The sequence below is a fragment of the Petromyzon marinus genome, chromosome 42, assembly GCF_048934315.1.
Source record: "Petromyzon marinus isolate PM22_M1 ecotype Great Lakes invasive population chromosome 42, UKy_Petmar_22M1.pri1.0, whole genome shotgun sequence".
NCBI lineage: Eukaryota > Metazoa > Chordata > Hyperoartia > Petromyzontiformes > Petromyzontidae > Petromyzon > Petromyzon marinus.
The window spans coordinates 6,199,916-6,217,031 of record NC_133708.1 but is presented as its reverse complement, the minus strand read 5'-3'; the positions used below and the strand labels follow the sequence as shown (position 1 = coordinate 6,217,031).

Genomic DNA, 17,116 nt, shown 5'->3' with positions numbered 1-17,116 from the left:
TGAGAAGCGCTTCTGCGGCCGTCTGGAACGCTCTTCCTTCCAAATATTAGGAAGCCACTGGAGGTATGCACTTTAAAATGTAGATTGAAAACGAATTTCTTTGTTAAGTATTTTTTGTGTTGAGTTTGTTGTTTCCCCCGCACCTCCGATTAGCACGGTTGGCTACGTACGGTGCGAAAGAAGTTCAACATACATACAAACGGGCGCAATACGGCCTATAGCAGAGATTGACTGATGTGGTACAGGAAGATGTGGAGCTGATTGGACTTTCCGATGACTGGTACCAGTGGTGTCAAGATCGGCGTCTCGGGAGGAGGCTCGTGAAGGACGCTACTGGGCAGTTGGAGGCAGTCGCCCTCCAACAACAGCGGAGGGCGGAGGAGCGACGCTCACAAGCGGGGCGCCGGAAGGCTAAAACAGAGCAATTTGGCAGAGTAGGAAGCACATTTGGTGCATCAGGGGCACCGCAGTGGCAATAGAAGGACCTCCTCGCCTGATATACACGAGGTTGTGGGTTCGATCCCCACCGTGACGCCTGTATATTTGGAATTTGCATGTTCTCCCAGTGGTCGCGTGGATTTTTCTCCGGCTCATCCGCTTTTTCCCTCTATATTTCAACAAATACTCTAAACGCGCGTTTAGGGGCCGTCCATAAATGACGTCACGCGATTTTGTACGATTTTTGACCCACCCCCCCACCACTTCGTCACACGGCGTCACAAAAAGTCAGACCCCTCCCCCTCAAATATGACGTCACAAAGCTCTGCCCCCCCCCCCCCCAAATAAAACTTGCTTCAAATCGCTTTAAACTATCGTCATTGTAGTGCGTATTTAATGTGGCGCTGCACTCTGATGTTGTAGGAGAAAACATTTATTAAAAAGTCTATTTAATAAAGTAGACTCACATTTCTCAAACCCCCCCCCCCCCTCGTCACAAATGTCTGACCCCCCCTCGTCACAAATGTCTGACCCCCCCAGGTGCGTGACGTCATTTATGGACGGCCCCTTAAGAGTATTTGGCTGCTTTACACTTCAACATCATACGGCACTTAGCTGAGCTATCATTTGTGGCCAGGTTGCGTCTGAAAAATGTGAAATAGCTCAGTGGGCCTTACCTGTAAAAAATAAAAGTTTCGTTTTAAAGCTTTCGTGACTGCAGGGATTCATATTATTGGTTCTTCTACGTGACTTTACCGAAAGAACCAAGAATGTAAAATATAGTTATAGTTTTTAATTTAGTGAAATCTGCCAGTCATCTCAATCAACCCATGGCACCTGCAGGGTCTGTCACGTGACCTCCTTGCCAGCGAGCCTTCGACGCCTCACGTGGCGCCAAAGTGCACCTAGCCTGGCACAAGCGAATGGAGAGCGGTAGTGTAGCGGTTATCGCGTCTGCGCTACGAACACGGCCACCCGAGTTCGAGTCCCGCTCTAGGGCCAACAGCGACGACGATTATCCGAGCCAGTCCTGGGCCTCTCCTAAGTCGGCTCTGCCTCAAATGAGTACTTAACCATCTGTGTAAGCGTCGCTACTGGGGAGACAAAGTCGGTGGTCACCCACCAACCCCTTGTGTGCCGTACCGGCCTTCATATGCTCGCAAACTTTCCCCAAAAGTCCGTGTGAAGGGCTATATGATGGTGTGAGTGGATCTTTGTCCCTGATACGGGTGTCTGCGAGTGAGACTGTCCGTGCGTGTGACACGAAGTGACCTCTCTCTCTCTCTCTCCCCCGTCCGGTCACTCGTCATGCGGCGCAGCAATCATCACCTTCAAGAGGAACTCGCAAAGCGCAGCTGTTCGTAGACCGCACACACATAACACCACAACACACACACACGGATACACACACACACGGATATACACACACAGATAACATAACACACACACACGGATATACACACGGATATACACACAAACAGATAACACCACACACACAGATACACACACACGGATATACACACACACAGATAACACAACACACACATAACATAACACACACACACACGGATATACACACACACATACACACACGGATATACACACAGATACACACACGGATATACACACAGATACACACATGGATACACACACAGATAACGCCACAACACACACACAGATACACACACACGGATATACACACCCAGATAACACAACACACACACAGATACACACACGGATATACACACACACAGATAACACAACACACACGGATATACACACACAGACACACACCACCGCCGGCACTGTACCGCACAACAGCGGCGTACAAGGGCCGGTGTAGGCGCGTGACACGTACAAGGCCGGTGTAGGCGCGTGAAACACGCCGACTACAGTGGACAATCGACGAGACGCCGCTCGTGTCGGAATGACGCGAGGGGCTGCGCCGGCTGGCGATGAGCGAGCGGCGGAGACCTCGACACGGACAGGCCGCGGAAACGGGTGACACACTCCGCGTCATTCGCCGCTCGCGTGATTCATTGGCAAGCTACGGGAGAGGTGATTCGCGCTGACGAGAGAACAACAAGAACAACAACAGGAGGAGGAGAGAGGGGAAACCAGCAGAGAGGAACTCACCAACACTGCCGCCGCTGCCAGACCCGGCACGGTGACGACGCGGGGTGAGAGGTGAGGGACCGCGACGAACAACGGGCGGGAGGGGTCCCGCCGGCGAAGTGTCGCGTTGCACGAGAGACCGCGGTGAACACGCAACTCAAGCCACGCGCGGGGCAGATATTCACAGAGGAAGGCACGGGGTAGAGACTCACAGAGGGAGGCACTGGGCAGAGATTCACAGAGGGAGGCACGGGGCAGAGATTCACAGAGGAAGGCACGGGGCAGAGAGTTACAGAGGCACGGGGCAGAGATTTACAGAGGAAGGCACTGGGCAGAGGTTCACAGAGGCACGGGGCAGAGATTCACAGAGGCACGGGGCAGAGATTCACAGAGGCACGGGGCAGAGATTCACAGAGGGAGGCACGGGGCAGAGATTCACAGAGGCAGATGCACGGGGCAGAGATTCACAGAGGGAGGCACTGGGTAGAGATTCACAGAGGCAGAGGGACGGGGCAGAGATTCACAGAGGCAGAGGCACGGGGCAGAGATTCACAGAGGCACGGGGCAGAGATTCACAGAGGCACGGGGCAGAGATTCACAGAGGGAGGCACGGGGCAGAGACTCACAGAGGGAGGCACGGGCAGAGATTCACAGAGGCACGGGGCAGAGATTCACAGAGGCACGGGGCAGAGATTCACAGGAGGCACGGGGCAGAGATTCACAGAGGCAGAGGCACGGGGCAGAGACTCAGAGGCAGAGGCACGGGGCAGATGTTCACAGAGGCACTGGGCAGAGATTCACAGAGGCGCGGGGCAATGATTATAGGGGTAGTTATACTGTTGTAGGGTCCACGCCTTGTAAAATAACGAATAAGGGAGTTGGGGATTTGGTGAAAACCCTCAAATAAACATATAGCTGGGAGAGGATAGAGGTGTTTATAAAGAGGTGCTGCGGGAAGTAAAGGCGAGAGTCAAGAACAGTGTCCACGTGCCGTGTTAAACGGAGCATTAGTCCGCTTCTTACCAAGACGCCTCGCGTGGTCTCCCGTGCAGTACAAACGGGGGGGGCCTTTGTAGCAACACGGACGTGATAGCGACGTCTCCATTCACGGCAGTAGTGCCAGGTGACACATGGGGAGGCTCCCGTCCAGAGTCTGCTGCACGATGGCAAGGCGCCACTCTCAAAGCCACTCGAGGGCCCAGTCTTCCCTTTAAATACCGGAGGTGGAATATTCAACATTTTTAGACGACGTGCCCTGGAATATCTTAACCACTGCTACATTGCTAACATGATAATTTTTCTGTTTGCGCATAGTCACTTTAAGATGTTTTCTTGTTCATGTTTTTGTTTTTTGTTTGTTGCGGTGTGCACCCGATTCAAGAGCCGAATGGCTCACAGGGCTATGCCAAATAAATGAAACTGAAACATGCAGTGCAGCTTCATCGCACTGCTCATTGTACCGTCCTTGGGGGAGTTGATGGTAAGCGATTGGTAATTGGCAATTATAATCTTGATTTTATAAAGCGTCTTTAATAACGAAATCTCGAAGCGCTGTACAAACAAAACGATACTCCCGAATTTTAATTGGCTTTTTTGAAGATGATGATTGGGCTGCTTTTACCTAGAGTTTGAACACCACAGACCATGAACACCATCCACACTGTTAGTTAAAAGTATATCAACTCGGGGGGGAATAACTTAAGTACTGGGAAAATTACTTTAGTGCAGTGTTGATGGTTGAGAATGTTTTTGTTACAATAACAATTATTTTTGAGACGAAATTCTTCACGTGAGCAGTAGTGGGAATATGCCGGTACGCCACACCGAGACTGCTCCCAACAGCGACCACACGCGTTACTGTCCCAGGCCTTGGTTACTGTGGCCACTCCGTGATGTTTCCGCAGAGAGAGAGAGCCGCAGTCACCTTGGGCTGCTGGAGGGTGAAGCGTTTCAAACCGGCGCTTCTACATTAATATTTCGCCGACTGCAAATAAGTAAACATGGGAGTTTCTTTGAATTGGAGACATGTGACATTTAATCCCTTGGACTTCGGGCCTCGTTTTCGAGTTTTATTTGTGTAAAAGGAACAACCGTGCTGCACAACGGGAGGACCCGAGACTTGGGGCCTCAGCTGCACATCTGGAAAACTGGCAGCCGATGTGGGGCCACCATCGGCCATTCTGTGTTCGATCGAGTTGGGATCGAGGGAGGAAAGGCACTTTCCAAACCATCTTCACTCTTGACACTGGCCAGATCTTTGACTCGGAGAGCTGTTAGGCGGGCATGATTCATCATCGAGTTTGGACTCAGGCCACGTAATGATGTGACCAAATTTGTGACGTGAAGAACCCTCTACAAACCGACACAGCCAGCAGATTGTCACGTGGTGTACGTGGAGTGTTGTCATTTTGCACATCTGACATCATGATACTCTTTGAAGAGCACCATTGGTGCACACGAAATTTGCCAGAACAATAATTGCACTTTACTACTCACGGATCTTGTCTATCCACAATAAATATGTAGAAAAATATATAGAAAAATATTTAGAAAACAAATTATAACTTAAAATCCTTTCTAAGAAAAGGTGCAAGCTGTCTGCTTGTTTGACAGGTCCTGCTGTGGAATTTTAGGCTGATCACTCACGTGACCATAGTAATAACCCTAATCTACCATTGTATGGCACTTGCTTAAATGCCTCTTTAACCCAAAGTGCCTTACATCAAGGGGACGCCCAAATGTTAGCAGTCCCTGTGCGGCAGAAGGTGACTCAGCAACAGCCTTCAATCGGGCATTAGTCTGCAAGTGGGGGAGATGGTTGCTGCTGTGTGCGTAATCCCAAGTGAGTAATTTTGGTATTTTTCAAATTTGGGCCATGACGCCGACACACTATTTGTTCTGATTATTATGGTTATGACATACTGCAGTCTTCATCAGGAAGGCCTGCTGTTATCGAACCGTGAAGCTTTACAACAAGTGGCGAATACACTGCCGCTGGATCAAGTCACCGCCCCTGCTCTTGGGAGGGAGAGGTGAGCTGCAGAAGTGACACACAACCGCGCTGCCCTATCTCCACGTGATACACCAACCCCACCCAAGCTGCTAGGTCACACGCGCTCAGCCACAGTTTACGCGACAGGAGGAGTCACCCTGTGACGCCAGCGCATCCGGGGCGAGTACCCCCAGCACCGGCGAGGCCCCGGGGGGAAGCAACTCCCCCAGAGCGGCGTCAGAGAGGGGGCCCCGGGCTGACAGGGAGTGCGGCACGGGCGACGGCGGGGCCACGATGCTGGTGAAGTCGCCGGAGCCCAGCACGCTGCTCACGATACGCGCCAGCTCACGCATCGCTCCCTCCCGGCGCTCCGCCCGCCACGTCTCCATGTCCAGCAGTCGCTGGTGCTGCTGCCGCTTCTGCTGCGGTGCTCTGGCACCATTTCCCAGGCTGGGCTTTAGCGGCGGGGAAGCTTCGTGTGCCAGGGAGACTGCGGACATCTGCACTCGCTCCCCGCTTTCCTCCTCGTCGTAGGGTTTGACGGGACGGGCGCTGCTGGGCTCCGCTGCTGACGCCAATGCCTGCTCGCCCGTGTCGGGTCGCTTATAGTCCCTGTCACCTGCAGCAGCGTCGGCCAGGGTGGGGGGAGGAGTCTCATTCACCAACAGGCCGGCCTCGTTAGCAAACAGCCACGACACACGGCTGAAATCAACTACGGTTTTCTGTTATCATGAACAACACGGCCTTAAATATTTGTCACATTCGATAAATTACCCACAAATTCCCCACAAATTACTTTAAGAGAGGCTTTGCTGGTTAAACGAGTGTCATAAAAAGAATAATTCTGCCGAGCCCAGTGCTGAACCAGCACAGGGACGATCAGGGCTCTCGGCACGGGGCCTCCACACATGGCAGACGGTGGCACGTGCGCGTGGGCGTGTGTGCTCACAGCCGAAGAGGAGGCCGGCATGCTGGCCCTCGTCCCCTGACTCTCCAGCATCATCGCCATGCTGCCCGCCCGCCATGATGGCCTTTATACACTGGAAGAAGGGCCAGCTGATACAGGCGCCAGCGCGCTGCCACTCCCGCAGCTGCTGGTACCGGCTCTTTAGCTTCTTGATCTTGGTGCGGCACTGGCGATCTCGTGGAACACTCTGCAGTTGTGTACCGACTCGCAAAGCTTTACGCTGAATAGAACGGCTGGCCCACGTGCTCAAGAGAGTGGCCACCTCGTCACGCCTCCACGTCACCCCGTAGTCTGGCCTGCCGACACCGCCCGCTCCGTCTGGCACCCATGAAGGAGGGGAGGAAGACGGAGATGGCCAGGAACGTTAAGGCAATGAGGCAATAGAAGAGCCACCAAACGCCTTGAAGCTTAATCAGAATCTTGTCCTTGGTTTAAAATGTTCTGGCTTCATGTTACAGGCAAAGGGCAGGGCTACCTGCAAAGTAGCGACCACTCTATGGCTGGGCCGCGCCACCACCCCAGTGTGACCTGAAATTCAACATCTCCCGCCTAAGAGGCGTACGTGCTTTGTCTCCGCGTGTTTGCATAACACAGAAAGTAGCACCTGCTCAACCTGAGCCATTCATGCACTGATATTTGCATTGTCTTTCTGCTGTTCGCTTTTTGGCGTTCTTTGGTCTAACACTGTTGCGACAAGACAATAAAGGAGGCTGTGTCGCTGGTGTAGGCCAATCACTTTTAAGGACTAAGCATTATTACCAAAGCACGTTTGTATGTTTCACCACAAGCATGTTTGGTTAATACAGACTTGATGCCTTGTGATAGGTGTCAATTGGTGTTTGAACATCTTTAACACCTGTATTCTTGTCTGAAAAGGTAAAGCCTGTTAATTTTTTCAGCATTTGCTGGTTAGGCGTCTCTCAATCTGTAAGATGTTGGTGTGTCACAGCGTTGAACCGGCAGCACTGGGAATCTTTGAATAGCTTCAACCCAGGGACTAGGTTCTTCAGTTTCGTGAGCCGAGTCTCAGCTCAGTTACCAATGACTTCACGTAAATCTACCTGAATGAATTTGGATATTTAGTGTTCACCATATTTAACCTGCTTCTGCTTCAAGGACTGAAACATCGAGTGTCTCTGTGTCGTGTCGCGCTTCAATGCAGGGCATTTACCGAGGGATGAGACAGGCATTCTGGGAGGAGTCTAAAATAATGTGCTGCACAACCAAAGTGTACGAGGCATGTAGGGCGCACACACACGGGACGGTGCACTGGAGATACCCACCTACGAGAGCAGCCTGCTCGGCAGGCAGCAGCTCAGTGGTGGAGGCCCAGGATTTGCCCGCGTTTTTGAGGCCTTCGCCGGTCATGGCAGGTTGGCTCACCGCCATCGATGCTCGCTGCTGGAACACAAAATCATCAGCAACGAATGAGCCCTAATCGACCAACATCTACGAAGCCTCTGTGCGCAAATGGGTCACTGCTACCCCCACCATAGGCTCTCGGCTGGCGGTGGAACAGTAGTGCGGCGGTTAACGTCCTGTGCCACGAACCGGGTAATTCAAGTCGGATTGCAGGCACCACGATGTCGCACTCGAAAACGTCACATAGGGTTTGCGAACGCGAGGTCGCGATTTCATAGCAGCATTATTCGTGCAAATTGCAGTTCAAAACGTTGCAGTAGAACGTGTAACATGCCGCAGTTTTATCAGGAAGCCACAGACAAGCTGTGGGAAGGTGGCCAAAATCGGCGCCAACAATTTCCCAAGCTCTGTGGTCCTATATTGAGATGTTTGGCGAACTCCAAAGTTCGTGTCATACCAGGGCCGGCCAGAAGCTGCAGCTGCTGGCGCGAGCCGTGGTCTTCTTTGCCCAGCAGTGCCAGCTGCACGTTTGCCGCTTCCAGCTGCTCCTGCAGCCCCTCAACGTGGCGCTGCAGCTGCGCCACAGTAGACTGCCCACGCGGCCTGCACATGCAAACACACGCCCCTATAACTGCAGCCTATTGGGGCGAGTGCTGCTAGCGAGCACCAATTAAAGCTGGTGCGGCGCATGCTGTGGTGATGTGACCCTCACACCCGGCTGTATTTGTCTCCCCAGGACTGATATTTACACATCGCACCATGTACTCGACCTATGGGTGGCCCAGTTAAACGCACTCACATGCACATAGACAAAAGCAGGGTCTGTTAGTAGAACAACCGTCTCCAAAGGGGCCTTACATGGTATGCAGGCCTCTGACGGGGTCTTCAGCAAAAGGCAGACCGGTCTGTGATGGGGCCTTCAGGCATGTAATTGGCAGACGACTGGGGTTTAAAGCTGGTTCTGAGGCCAGAAAGGGCTAGTTAGGGATCTGGTCTGGAGCCAGGGAATACCTAGGGCATTAAGTTAAGTGGGATGTAAAATTCTAGGAAAAATATAAAAATTAAAAAAATGCAAATTAAATAACGAAGATGTCATTATCTAAATTCCCGTGCGAGTACAGAGGGCATATGAATTATAATCAATTTCTCAACATTTCTGAGAATGTATTGGTTGGACAGAAGGACGGAAAAACCAAACAATTATGCCTCTTATTCTTGGTTCTTTCGGTAAAGTCATATTTTATTGTTTTATATTTATATTATTTGATTGTTTCCCTTCTACGTGACTTTACCGAAAGAACCAAGAATACGAATCCCTGCAGTCACGAAAGCTTCAAATCAAAATTATGACTGTTTAAAAAAAATACGCTTAAAAAACATTAAACGGAAAATAGGGGCAAATGTTTCCCAGTTTACCAAGATCTGCCCTTGGGGGTTTTGGAGGTGCCAGTTGCTGGCAGCTTGTCTCGGGGCCGCCCCTGCCCGTCAGCGATGCGCGCCGCCACTCCGGGCAGCGGTGAGAGCTCGTCTCCCGTCCACTCACCACCACCGGGAGACAAGCCGAACGAATCGCTCGTGTGCAGCGCTGCGTCCGTCTCCATCACCTGCGAAAACGCGGCACCAGCTCACTCGCGAGAGAATATGACGATTCATAAGGAGAGGTTTTTTTTTGGGTTAGATCGTGTAAAATATAAATGTGTTGTTAAACCCGCCACCACCCGACACAGTCAATTGGTAAGATTTGTCACGTAAACAAAACATGTCAATTAGTTACTAGTTCAGCACATCAGTGTTTTGAAGAGTAAACCCACAACATTTACAATTCGAGGACGACGTCTGGCGGTAATTACAACTAGCCTCATCAGGCCACATTCTGGCTGTCGCCTGATGAGTCTGGTTGTAAATACAAGAGAAATATTTACGGGGTCTAACCAAAAGAAACCTATTATGAATATTGGTGGCGAAAGCCTACGTGTTAAATACGCCAGTTGCTTTGGATACTTATCAAAACCGGATGAATGTTGAAAAGTTTTGACAAATTATATTTGACGTTGGGCAGGAGAGGTCATATCCCGCATCAATAGGCGTCGACAAGAGCTCAGATCTCCTCGACTGAAAGCCGATTGGACGACACGTGTACCCTGGGAGTTTTAACTGTAAATACTCCACACTGTGACAGCCGCACAAAGGCAAAGATCTCCCGTATAGCCTTTAACAGATTATTGGGGCAAGTGCTGTTATTAGCGAGCACCTATGAAGGCCGACACGGCACACGAGGGGGAATGTCTCCAGGATAAAGATGATTCTGGGTGGCCAGCACCTAGCCTGGCACAAACGATCGGAGCTTGTTGTTGTGCACGTGTATATAGGGGCCGTCCATAAATGACGTCACGAGATTTTGGACGATTTTTGACCCCCCCCTCCCTTCGTCACACGGCGTCACAAAAAGTCAGACCCCCCCCCCTTTTAAATATGACGTCACAAAGCTCTGCCCCCCCCCCCCCCCCAATAAAACGTGCTTCAAATCGCTTTACACTGTCATTGTAGTGCGTATTTAATGTGGCGCTGCACTCTGATGTTGTAGGAGAAAACATTCATTTAAAAAAGTATATTTAATTAAGTAGAACGTGTTGTCTATATTTATTTAAAGTTGCGCATTTTTATGTGACGTCACATTTCTCAACCCCCCCCCCCCGTCACACATCGTCATAAATTTCTGACCCCCCCCCCCCCTAGGTGCGTGACGTCATTTATGGACGGCCCCATAGTGCTGTGTACACACGTGTGCAAATTACCTACAAACGAGCCGAGGCACGTGCTGTGTCCGCACCTGCTGCGTCGTCAAGGTGACGAGGCCCCCCACCCAGCCCCCCAACCGGGCCCCCACTACCCGGGGCCCCGGGAGCCGCTCCGAGATGCTGCGGTGGGGGGGGCCTCCGGGGGGGGGGGGGCCCAATCCACTGCCTGCCCTCGCGTCCAATCAGAGCTCAGCGCGTGCGGTCCCCTGCGGAGACGTGACGTCACACAGCACACTTTGGGATGACGTCGTAACCGTGCGTGACGTCACGGTCACGAACTCGCAAAAAGGGCTTGGCTGATGACGTCACCAGGGCGCGTACAGTGAGAAGCAGCGCTGTACAGTGAGTTGTTCTCACAAACTACGCGAGCGGACTTGTTGCGTTCGTGTGTCGTTGCGCATTGTATAATGTCACACACGCATCTGGCCGGCACTGTTTCAAGCAGGCATGGCTCTGGTGCTGCTGCTGCTGCCGCCGAGACACTGAATGTCGATGTCGTTGCGGCGTTTGCCCGTGTGCTGCCTTCTCGTGGCTGGTGTTGGATGTCGAGCGGCAGCTCAAATTTAACATCGAGGCGGTTTGAGGGGCCCGACGGCTGCGTCTGGAGTGGCGGGGCGAGTGCGTTGCCACTGTGGTGATGCCTCCCTGCATCTGCTTGTCCTGAACCAATGCTGCTGAAGTGATGCGCTCCCAGGAGGAAGAGCCGCGTGGCTGATGGGATGTGTACAAATTGCGTGTATATACTTGTTTCAGTCGTGGTTTAGTGGTCATTTATTGAAGGTGGGGAGGTGTTACCAACCCCTCGCAGTTGGAGGCAGTCGCCCTCCAACAACGGAGGGCGGAGGAGCGACGCTCACAACAACGAGCGGAGCGCCGGGTGGCTAAGGCATAGCAGGTTGACACAGTAGGGGGCACAGGTGGTGCATCAGCCAGTCGTCTCAGTCAGTCAACCCGTGGCACCTGGATCTGCCCCGTGACCTAGTGCACCTAGCCTGGCACAGTAGGGGGCACAGGTGGTGCATCAGCCAGTCATCTCAGTCAGTAGACCCGTGGCACCTGCTGGGTCTGCCCCGTGACCTGGTGCACCTAGCCTGGCACAGTAGGGGGCACAGGTGCATCAGCCAGTCATCTCAGTCAGTCGACCCGTGGCACCTGGGTCTGCCCCGTGACCTGCCAGTGGGCGTTCGACACTTCACGTGGTAGCCTCAAGGTGCACATAGCCTGGCACAAGCGTCGTGGTGACGTCCCCGCCACTTAGTGGCGAATGGCGGTTGTTGTATATATAATTGTGTTTTTAATGCGGAGGGACGGATACGTGGAGGCGAATTGTTTGCATATTTTAGCTTTCGAACTGTACCAAGTCGTCTACGCAGTAATGATGACCACATCACCGGACATCGTGAAGCGGCAGTCGGCGTGACTGATGATGACCCACAAATCCCCGATCCACTCCACTTTCGCTCATCGCCACGACCAAGGGGTTATTGTTGCCGTGAAATTTGCTCGTTGCTTCCTCCACCCATGCTGAGGGACCGGGTCCACCAGACACTATCGTCTCATCCACGCTGTTGACCCACCATCACTGCAGGTCACAGCAACACACCCAGTCACTCCATCACATATTGTGATGTAACCTTTGCGGAGTGGCAGCTTGTAGTTACCATGACTTTGATACCCATACCCTATGACCAGCGTCCGGAACGATGAAATGGGCATTGCTACTGAAAAACTACATAGACCAAAGCCAGTTAGGTCACAAACTGGTCTTTATTGGTTTAAATACACAATGAAAACACAGGATAATACGGAACACCATAGCGAGGTCAGGAACTACTTGCATATTATAAACATTGACATTCTCATATACTTAGTCAATGATACATGTAATCCCATATATATATCGTTAGTGATGGGTATATGTGAAGAAGGTTACATTATTATCAAGCTCTGTGTACTTACATGATGTTAACAAGGGTAACCAAGTCCAGAATCACCACACTGTATCAATGTATACTACAGCTACCACAGTAATACCATCAGAATCACCACCCTTGTGTCACTGAAACTGTTCGTCTATCTCATCATCACACTCCCCGAGTTCAAAGTCAGGTTCTGGATCATCCTGCAGATTTTGGTTACTGCAGGTCTGTAACCTGCATAGATATACCACATAAAATGAAAAAGACAATATATTTTTTTTTTAAATCCCTCTGAACATTTCAAGCTACTCCAAGTAGGAAGCAGTATGTAGAATTATGTGACTTTACCTATTATGAAACATGAGTTGTCAAACTCGGCATGCAAAATGTCATTTTGAGAAAATCGCAATGCCAATTCTGGCATTGCAATGCGAGTAGCAATGAGATTTGAGAGTTCTACACTTGTGTTCCCCCTCTTATTGCCGTGACAGCAAAGTAAATAGCCATATATGACTAAGCTAGACATCTGCTCCAGAGAATAAGCTTTTCAATGATATGCAATTCAACTCGGTTATTTATTAAAATGCGGAGACAAATTGCAATGAAATATGTAAAAAAAACGCTAATTTAAGGCTCTGTGTAAAATCGTAAAAACTATAAAATATAGCTCGTTTTTATGATTTTTATCAATTATTACCAATATTGGTAATAATTGTGCGCATGTGTGGTGGGTAATTGTCGGGCGTAATACGCCGCCGCCACTACGGTTAAACATGTACCTCCAGTCAGGGGGCAATAGCGGGTCCGGTCTGTACTAAGTAGGACTCGTGGGTCAGGCAACCTGGGGGGCGGTTAGGAACCAGAGGGGGACACCCCAGGCCCCCAGTGGGGGCTGGGGGATTGCGCAACAACCTAGGTCCCTCCAGAAGGTTCCAGAGAGTGGGCGTGGCCAGGGGCGGAGTGACCCTGGGAGCCCCATAAAAGCCGGACCCCAGAGCGGCTCGAGGCAGTCCGCCTCAAGCCGTAGACCCAAGAGCTCGCCTGAAGATAGCACCCTGGACCCCAAGCTCCGCCGTCCTTCTAAGGGCTGGAGCTCAGTGAGGCCAGTGGTCATTAGGCTAGGACCCTGAGGATCCCCGGACCTGATCTCCTTCTCAGGGCCGGGTCCGAGTGGGCCAGTGGTCGGGACCCGAGGACCTTGGCTGGGTCGGGTCAGCTTCCCCTAGGTCCCGTTAGCTGGAGGGCTGAGAGTGGTTGGTCCCAGTGGCTAGGGCACGTGAGCCCGGAGGCTGTACCTACTTAGGTTGTTGGGTAGAAGGGACCATTGCCCCTTCGTGTTAGGGACCTGTGTTATTGTTAAATAAATACGTGTTGCCTCCTAAGAAGACTCCCGTCTCCATACAACCCACTACACGTTATTAATAGGAGCAAAATATAAAAATATATATAAAAATTGACAAACTGAACAAAAATAATTCTTTTTGCCTGTAGTACCTGGCTTTAACGAATAATCTTAACAGGTACATTAACATTACATTGAGGGTAAAGTTAGCACTTTAGATATCTTTACTGAACAGAAATAATACAGAACCACCAGGACTTGCCTCACCTGCCAGTAAATGATGATGAGCAAACAAGCTGCTAGAAACAGAAGGAAAACAGCACCAATCTATTCCAGACTTAACTAAGTCACCGAAATTGAAGAACAAGCATGAATAAATGCAAGAAAATCTATGAAATACATGCCTTGGGGACAAACATCCATTTTGTAAATTATTGTCTTAATTAACAGCAGGGGTGTTGGAATGTTTTATTTGTAACGTCCAGGCAAATAAGGGTGATTGCGATAGGTGCAAAAACAGGTTTCCTTCGAAAAAGAATAAACAACTGTCTTCTTTGGTTCTTTCGGTAAAGTCACGTAGAATGATAATAAAATAATAAATTGATAAAATAAAATAACAATAATATTCTCACGACGTTTCGGCCACAACACAAGCGGCCTTCATCAGGTGAAGGGGGCGAGACTGTCTGGTAGGACAGCGCTGGAGCGCACTCCAGAATCATTGCAGTCACGAAAGCTTTAAATCGAAAAATAAACAACTGCTCATTTGGAAAGGTTATGTATTATTTTATTTGTTGGTTTAACAAATAAATTGGCACCATTTAAATTTTGCCACTTTGGGTGGTACCGATAGCTGGTCTGGCCCAAGGACTATTACCTGCTCACTCACCGTGTTGAACTTTATTGCAGTTTTGGTAGATCGAGGTTGACCGTGGAGAAATGTGTCCGGGCTCGGTCTGTGGAAATAGTGACGACCCCAGCGCGTGCTGCCGTTGCACAGGATGGACGTGCTCACATCCCCCGTGACGCTCTCTCTCCTCACCGGCCTCGGGTGCGGATTCTGCCTCTGCCTGCTACTGCGAGGCCGCGGCGCCCGTCCGGGTTCGGCTACGGGGGGCAGCAGCGGGGACCCTTCTGCGGAGGGAGCCCGGGGAGCAGGGGACTCGGCGGAGGTGATGAGCGAGGGCGGGGAGTGGAAGCTCGTGCTGGTCGTGCGCTCCGACCTCAAGATGGGCAAGGGCAAGGTGGCGGCGCAGTGTGCGCACGCGGCCGTCTCGGCGTTCCGCCAGGCGGGCGCGCGCCACGCTGACGCCCTGCGCCATTGGGAGCTGGGCGGTCAGGCCAAGGTGGTGACGCGCGTGCCGGACGAGGCCGGTCTGGCCGAGCTGCTGGCGCACGCGCGCGCCCTGGGCCTCCCCGTGTCGCTGGTGCGCGACGCCGGGCGCACGCAGGTAGCGCCAGGGACGTGCACGGTGCTGGGGGTCGGACCCGGCCCCGCCGGCGCCGTCGACCGCGTCACGGGACACCTCAAGCTCTACTGAGCGTCGCCAGGATGGGATGGGGGGGCAGCGTGTATGTGAATGCGATCGTGCGTGGAGCGGTAGTGTAGCAGTTAGCGCACTGCGTTAAGGACCTGGCGAACCGGGTTAGATTCCCGCTCATGGCCAACGTCCGTGACAATTATCTGAATCGGTTTTGATTCTCTAGGTCGACTCAGTCATAAATAAGTACCTGGTGCAGGTGTCCACACATTAGCACTAGTGCACTAGTCTGCTCGATAACGCTCCCCCATTCGTCAAGGCGATATGGGGGATCTTTTATATTTTGTGGTCGGGGAAAGACCTGCAACCCATGTGTACTTTTTCATAAATTCCTCGTGTTCAGGTCTTCTAAAGATAAATCACCGTTTTTGTTAATTGTTTGAATTTTGATTGGCAACTAGCCAGGTGATGGCAATGGCAACGCACATGGCCTGTAATCCAGCACTATGGAGGCAGCGAGGGTTGGTGGATTTGCACAACATTTTGCGAAAATCTCTTCCTTTAGGCATCAAGGAGCCATACCTTGGCTAACCAGGAATATGCGGTACAGCAAAATGTGAACAAATATATCTCATCTGCATCGGATGGAGTGTTACCCCCTCGTGCAGTGCTCTAGTTTACTCTCAAACATTATCATTGACTGGCCAAAACATCTTAATCTATATGCACCTCCATGTTTGCGGATTACGCGGTGTTGTGATATGCAGCTTGGATGAATGACGCGATATTAAAACGCTCATTCTCAGTAATGAATTTCAGTTAAGAGTGCTTCCCCATCACCAGTCATGGTAATTCGCTGATGAAGGCCTCCCAAGCCGCCGTCTCTCGTGATACTGACATCTAAATACCTGGCACCTGCACAAGAACTGCTTTTACTGCTCTATCTCCATGGACCTCCCCTCAGATGCACTCCATTCCTCCATTGCCACTCCGTAAATTTTTGACCACCGGAAATTGTACGTTCTCGTGATGCGTCCTGCCCAAATTCACTTGTCAACAGGCTGGAGGATGACTCCAATAACCTGTGAATGTTCCCTGAATCATGTGTTCCTCTTTCTGTCTCTCAATGTTACTCCAATCGTACATATCCTAGTTATACATTTTTGTTCCATTTTGTTCATATTTTTGATTGATGTCAGCGGGTAGTATGGCCTCGTTAAAAGCAGCCTTTGTGCACATTACTCTTATTTTCATTGTCAAGTTCAGATTTACAAAAGTGCTACAGCCTGCTGTCTTTTGCCTCAATCATTTTGATTCTGACCAGATTCAGTCGCTGTTCTCAGTGCAGTCACAATGTTGACTTGAGATTCAAATCAATATTTGAGCGGTGTCCTGCAAAAAAAAAAAAACCTCTATCCCATATTTTATTTTATGTCGTGGTTTCATCAGCGAGGGTGAAATCCACTCTTCGTAATTTTCTTGCATCTCTCCACACGTAGCCCTCCTTGGTATTTTCTGGACAATGGCGCTGTTGTGCATTGTCAAGTTTCTCCAGGATGCTTCCGTTTGCAGCATCTGATTTACAAATCGGCAGACCTGCGCGTTGGGCTGACCCGCCGGCCTCGGCGCAGCACGGGCAGCACTGGGCCTGTCACTTCCGCGCTGTAAAGCCGCGAAATGAATAAACGAGTGGGCGAATAGC

General features: G+C 51.0%; 3 protein-coding genes across 9 annotated transcripts in view; 1 reads left to right on the top strand and 2 right to left on the bottom strand.

Annotated features, from left to right (window-relative positions):
- Positions 1-4,487, bottom strand: part of MON1A (MON1 vesicular trafficking associated A) — a 32,018-nt gene extending 27,531 nt beyond the window's left edge. For 3 of the 4 annotated variants that reach the window (XM_032969540.2, XM_032969542.2, XM_076073465.1), the window contains exon 1: positions 2,575-4,487. The gene's annotated coding sequence lies outside the window, so the exon portion shown is untranslated. Of the gene's footprint in view, positions 1-2,296; positions 2,388-2,574 lie in introns of those variants that run through there. The other variant, XM_032969541.2, reaches the window with a different exon arrangement.
- Positions 2,545-17,114, top strand: LOC116951123 (peptidyl-tRNA hydrolase 2, mitochondrial-like). 3 transcript variants are annotated; one of them, XM_032969545.2, is made up of 2 exons: positions 2,545-2,625; positions 14,934-17,114. In XM_032969545.2, exon 2 carries the CDS (start codon positions 14,935-14,937, stop codon positions 15,472-15,474), a length of 540 nt encoding a protein of 179 aa, XP_032825436.1. In that variant the 5' UTR covers positions 2,545-2,625; position 14,934; the 3' UTR covers positions 15,475-17,114. The 3 variants fall into 3 exon arrangements, with proteins under 3 accessions (XP_032825436.1, XP_032825435.1, XP_075929584.1); XM_032969544.2 differs by lacking the exon at positions 2,545-2,625 and adding an exon at positions 10,894-11,014; XM_076073469.1 differs by lacking the exon at positions 2,545-2,625 and adding an exon at positions 11,021-12,260.
- LOC116951122 (uncharacterized) lies at positions 4,609-10,808 on the bottom strand. Of its 2 annotated transcripts, none has more exons than XM_032969543.2 (6): positions 10,670-10,808; positions 9,418-9,478; positions 8,332-8,477; positions 7,796-7,913; positions 6,495-6,830; positions 4,609-6,164 (listed from the first exon to the last, which is right to left on the bottom strand). In XM_032969543.2, the coding sequence occupies exons 2-6, from the start codon at positions 9,473-9,475 to the stop codon at positions 5,671-5,673; spliced, it is 1,152 nt and encodes a 383-aa protein (XP_032825434.1). In that variant the 5' UTR covers positions 9,476-9,478; positions 10,670-10,808; the 3' UTR covers positions 4,609-5,670. The 2 variants fall into 2 exon arrangements, with proteins under 2 accessions (XP_032825434.1, XP_075929583.1); XM_076073468.1 differs by having other exon boundaries at positions 9,291-9,478; positions 10,670-10,806.
- Positions 17,115-17,116: the final 2 nt, after the last annotated feature.

Coding starts and splice junctions, on each gene's coding strand:
- LOC116951122 (XM_032969543.2), bottom strand. CDS start 9,475: ATGGAGACGGACGCAGCGCTGCACACGAGCGATTCGTTCGGCTTGTCT. Junction 7,914..8,331: donor GCAGCTTCTGGCCGGCCCTG/GTATGACACGAA, acceptor TTTGTGTTCCAG/CAGCGAGCATCGATGGCGGT. Junction 6,831..7,795: donor CGAGCAGGCTGCTCTCGTAG/GTGGGTATCTCC, acceptor CATGGGTGCCAG/ACGGAGCGGGCGGTGTCGGC.
- LOC116951123 (XM_032969545.2), top strand. CDS start 14,935: ATGGACGTGCTCACATCCCCCGTGACGCTCTCTCTCCTCACCGGCCTC.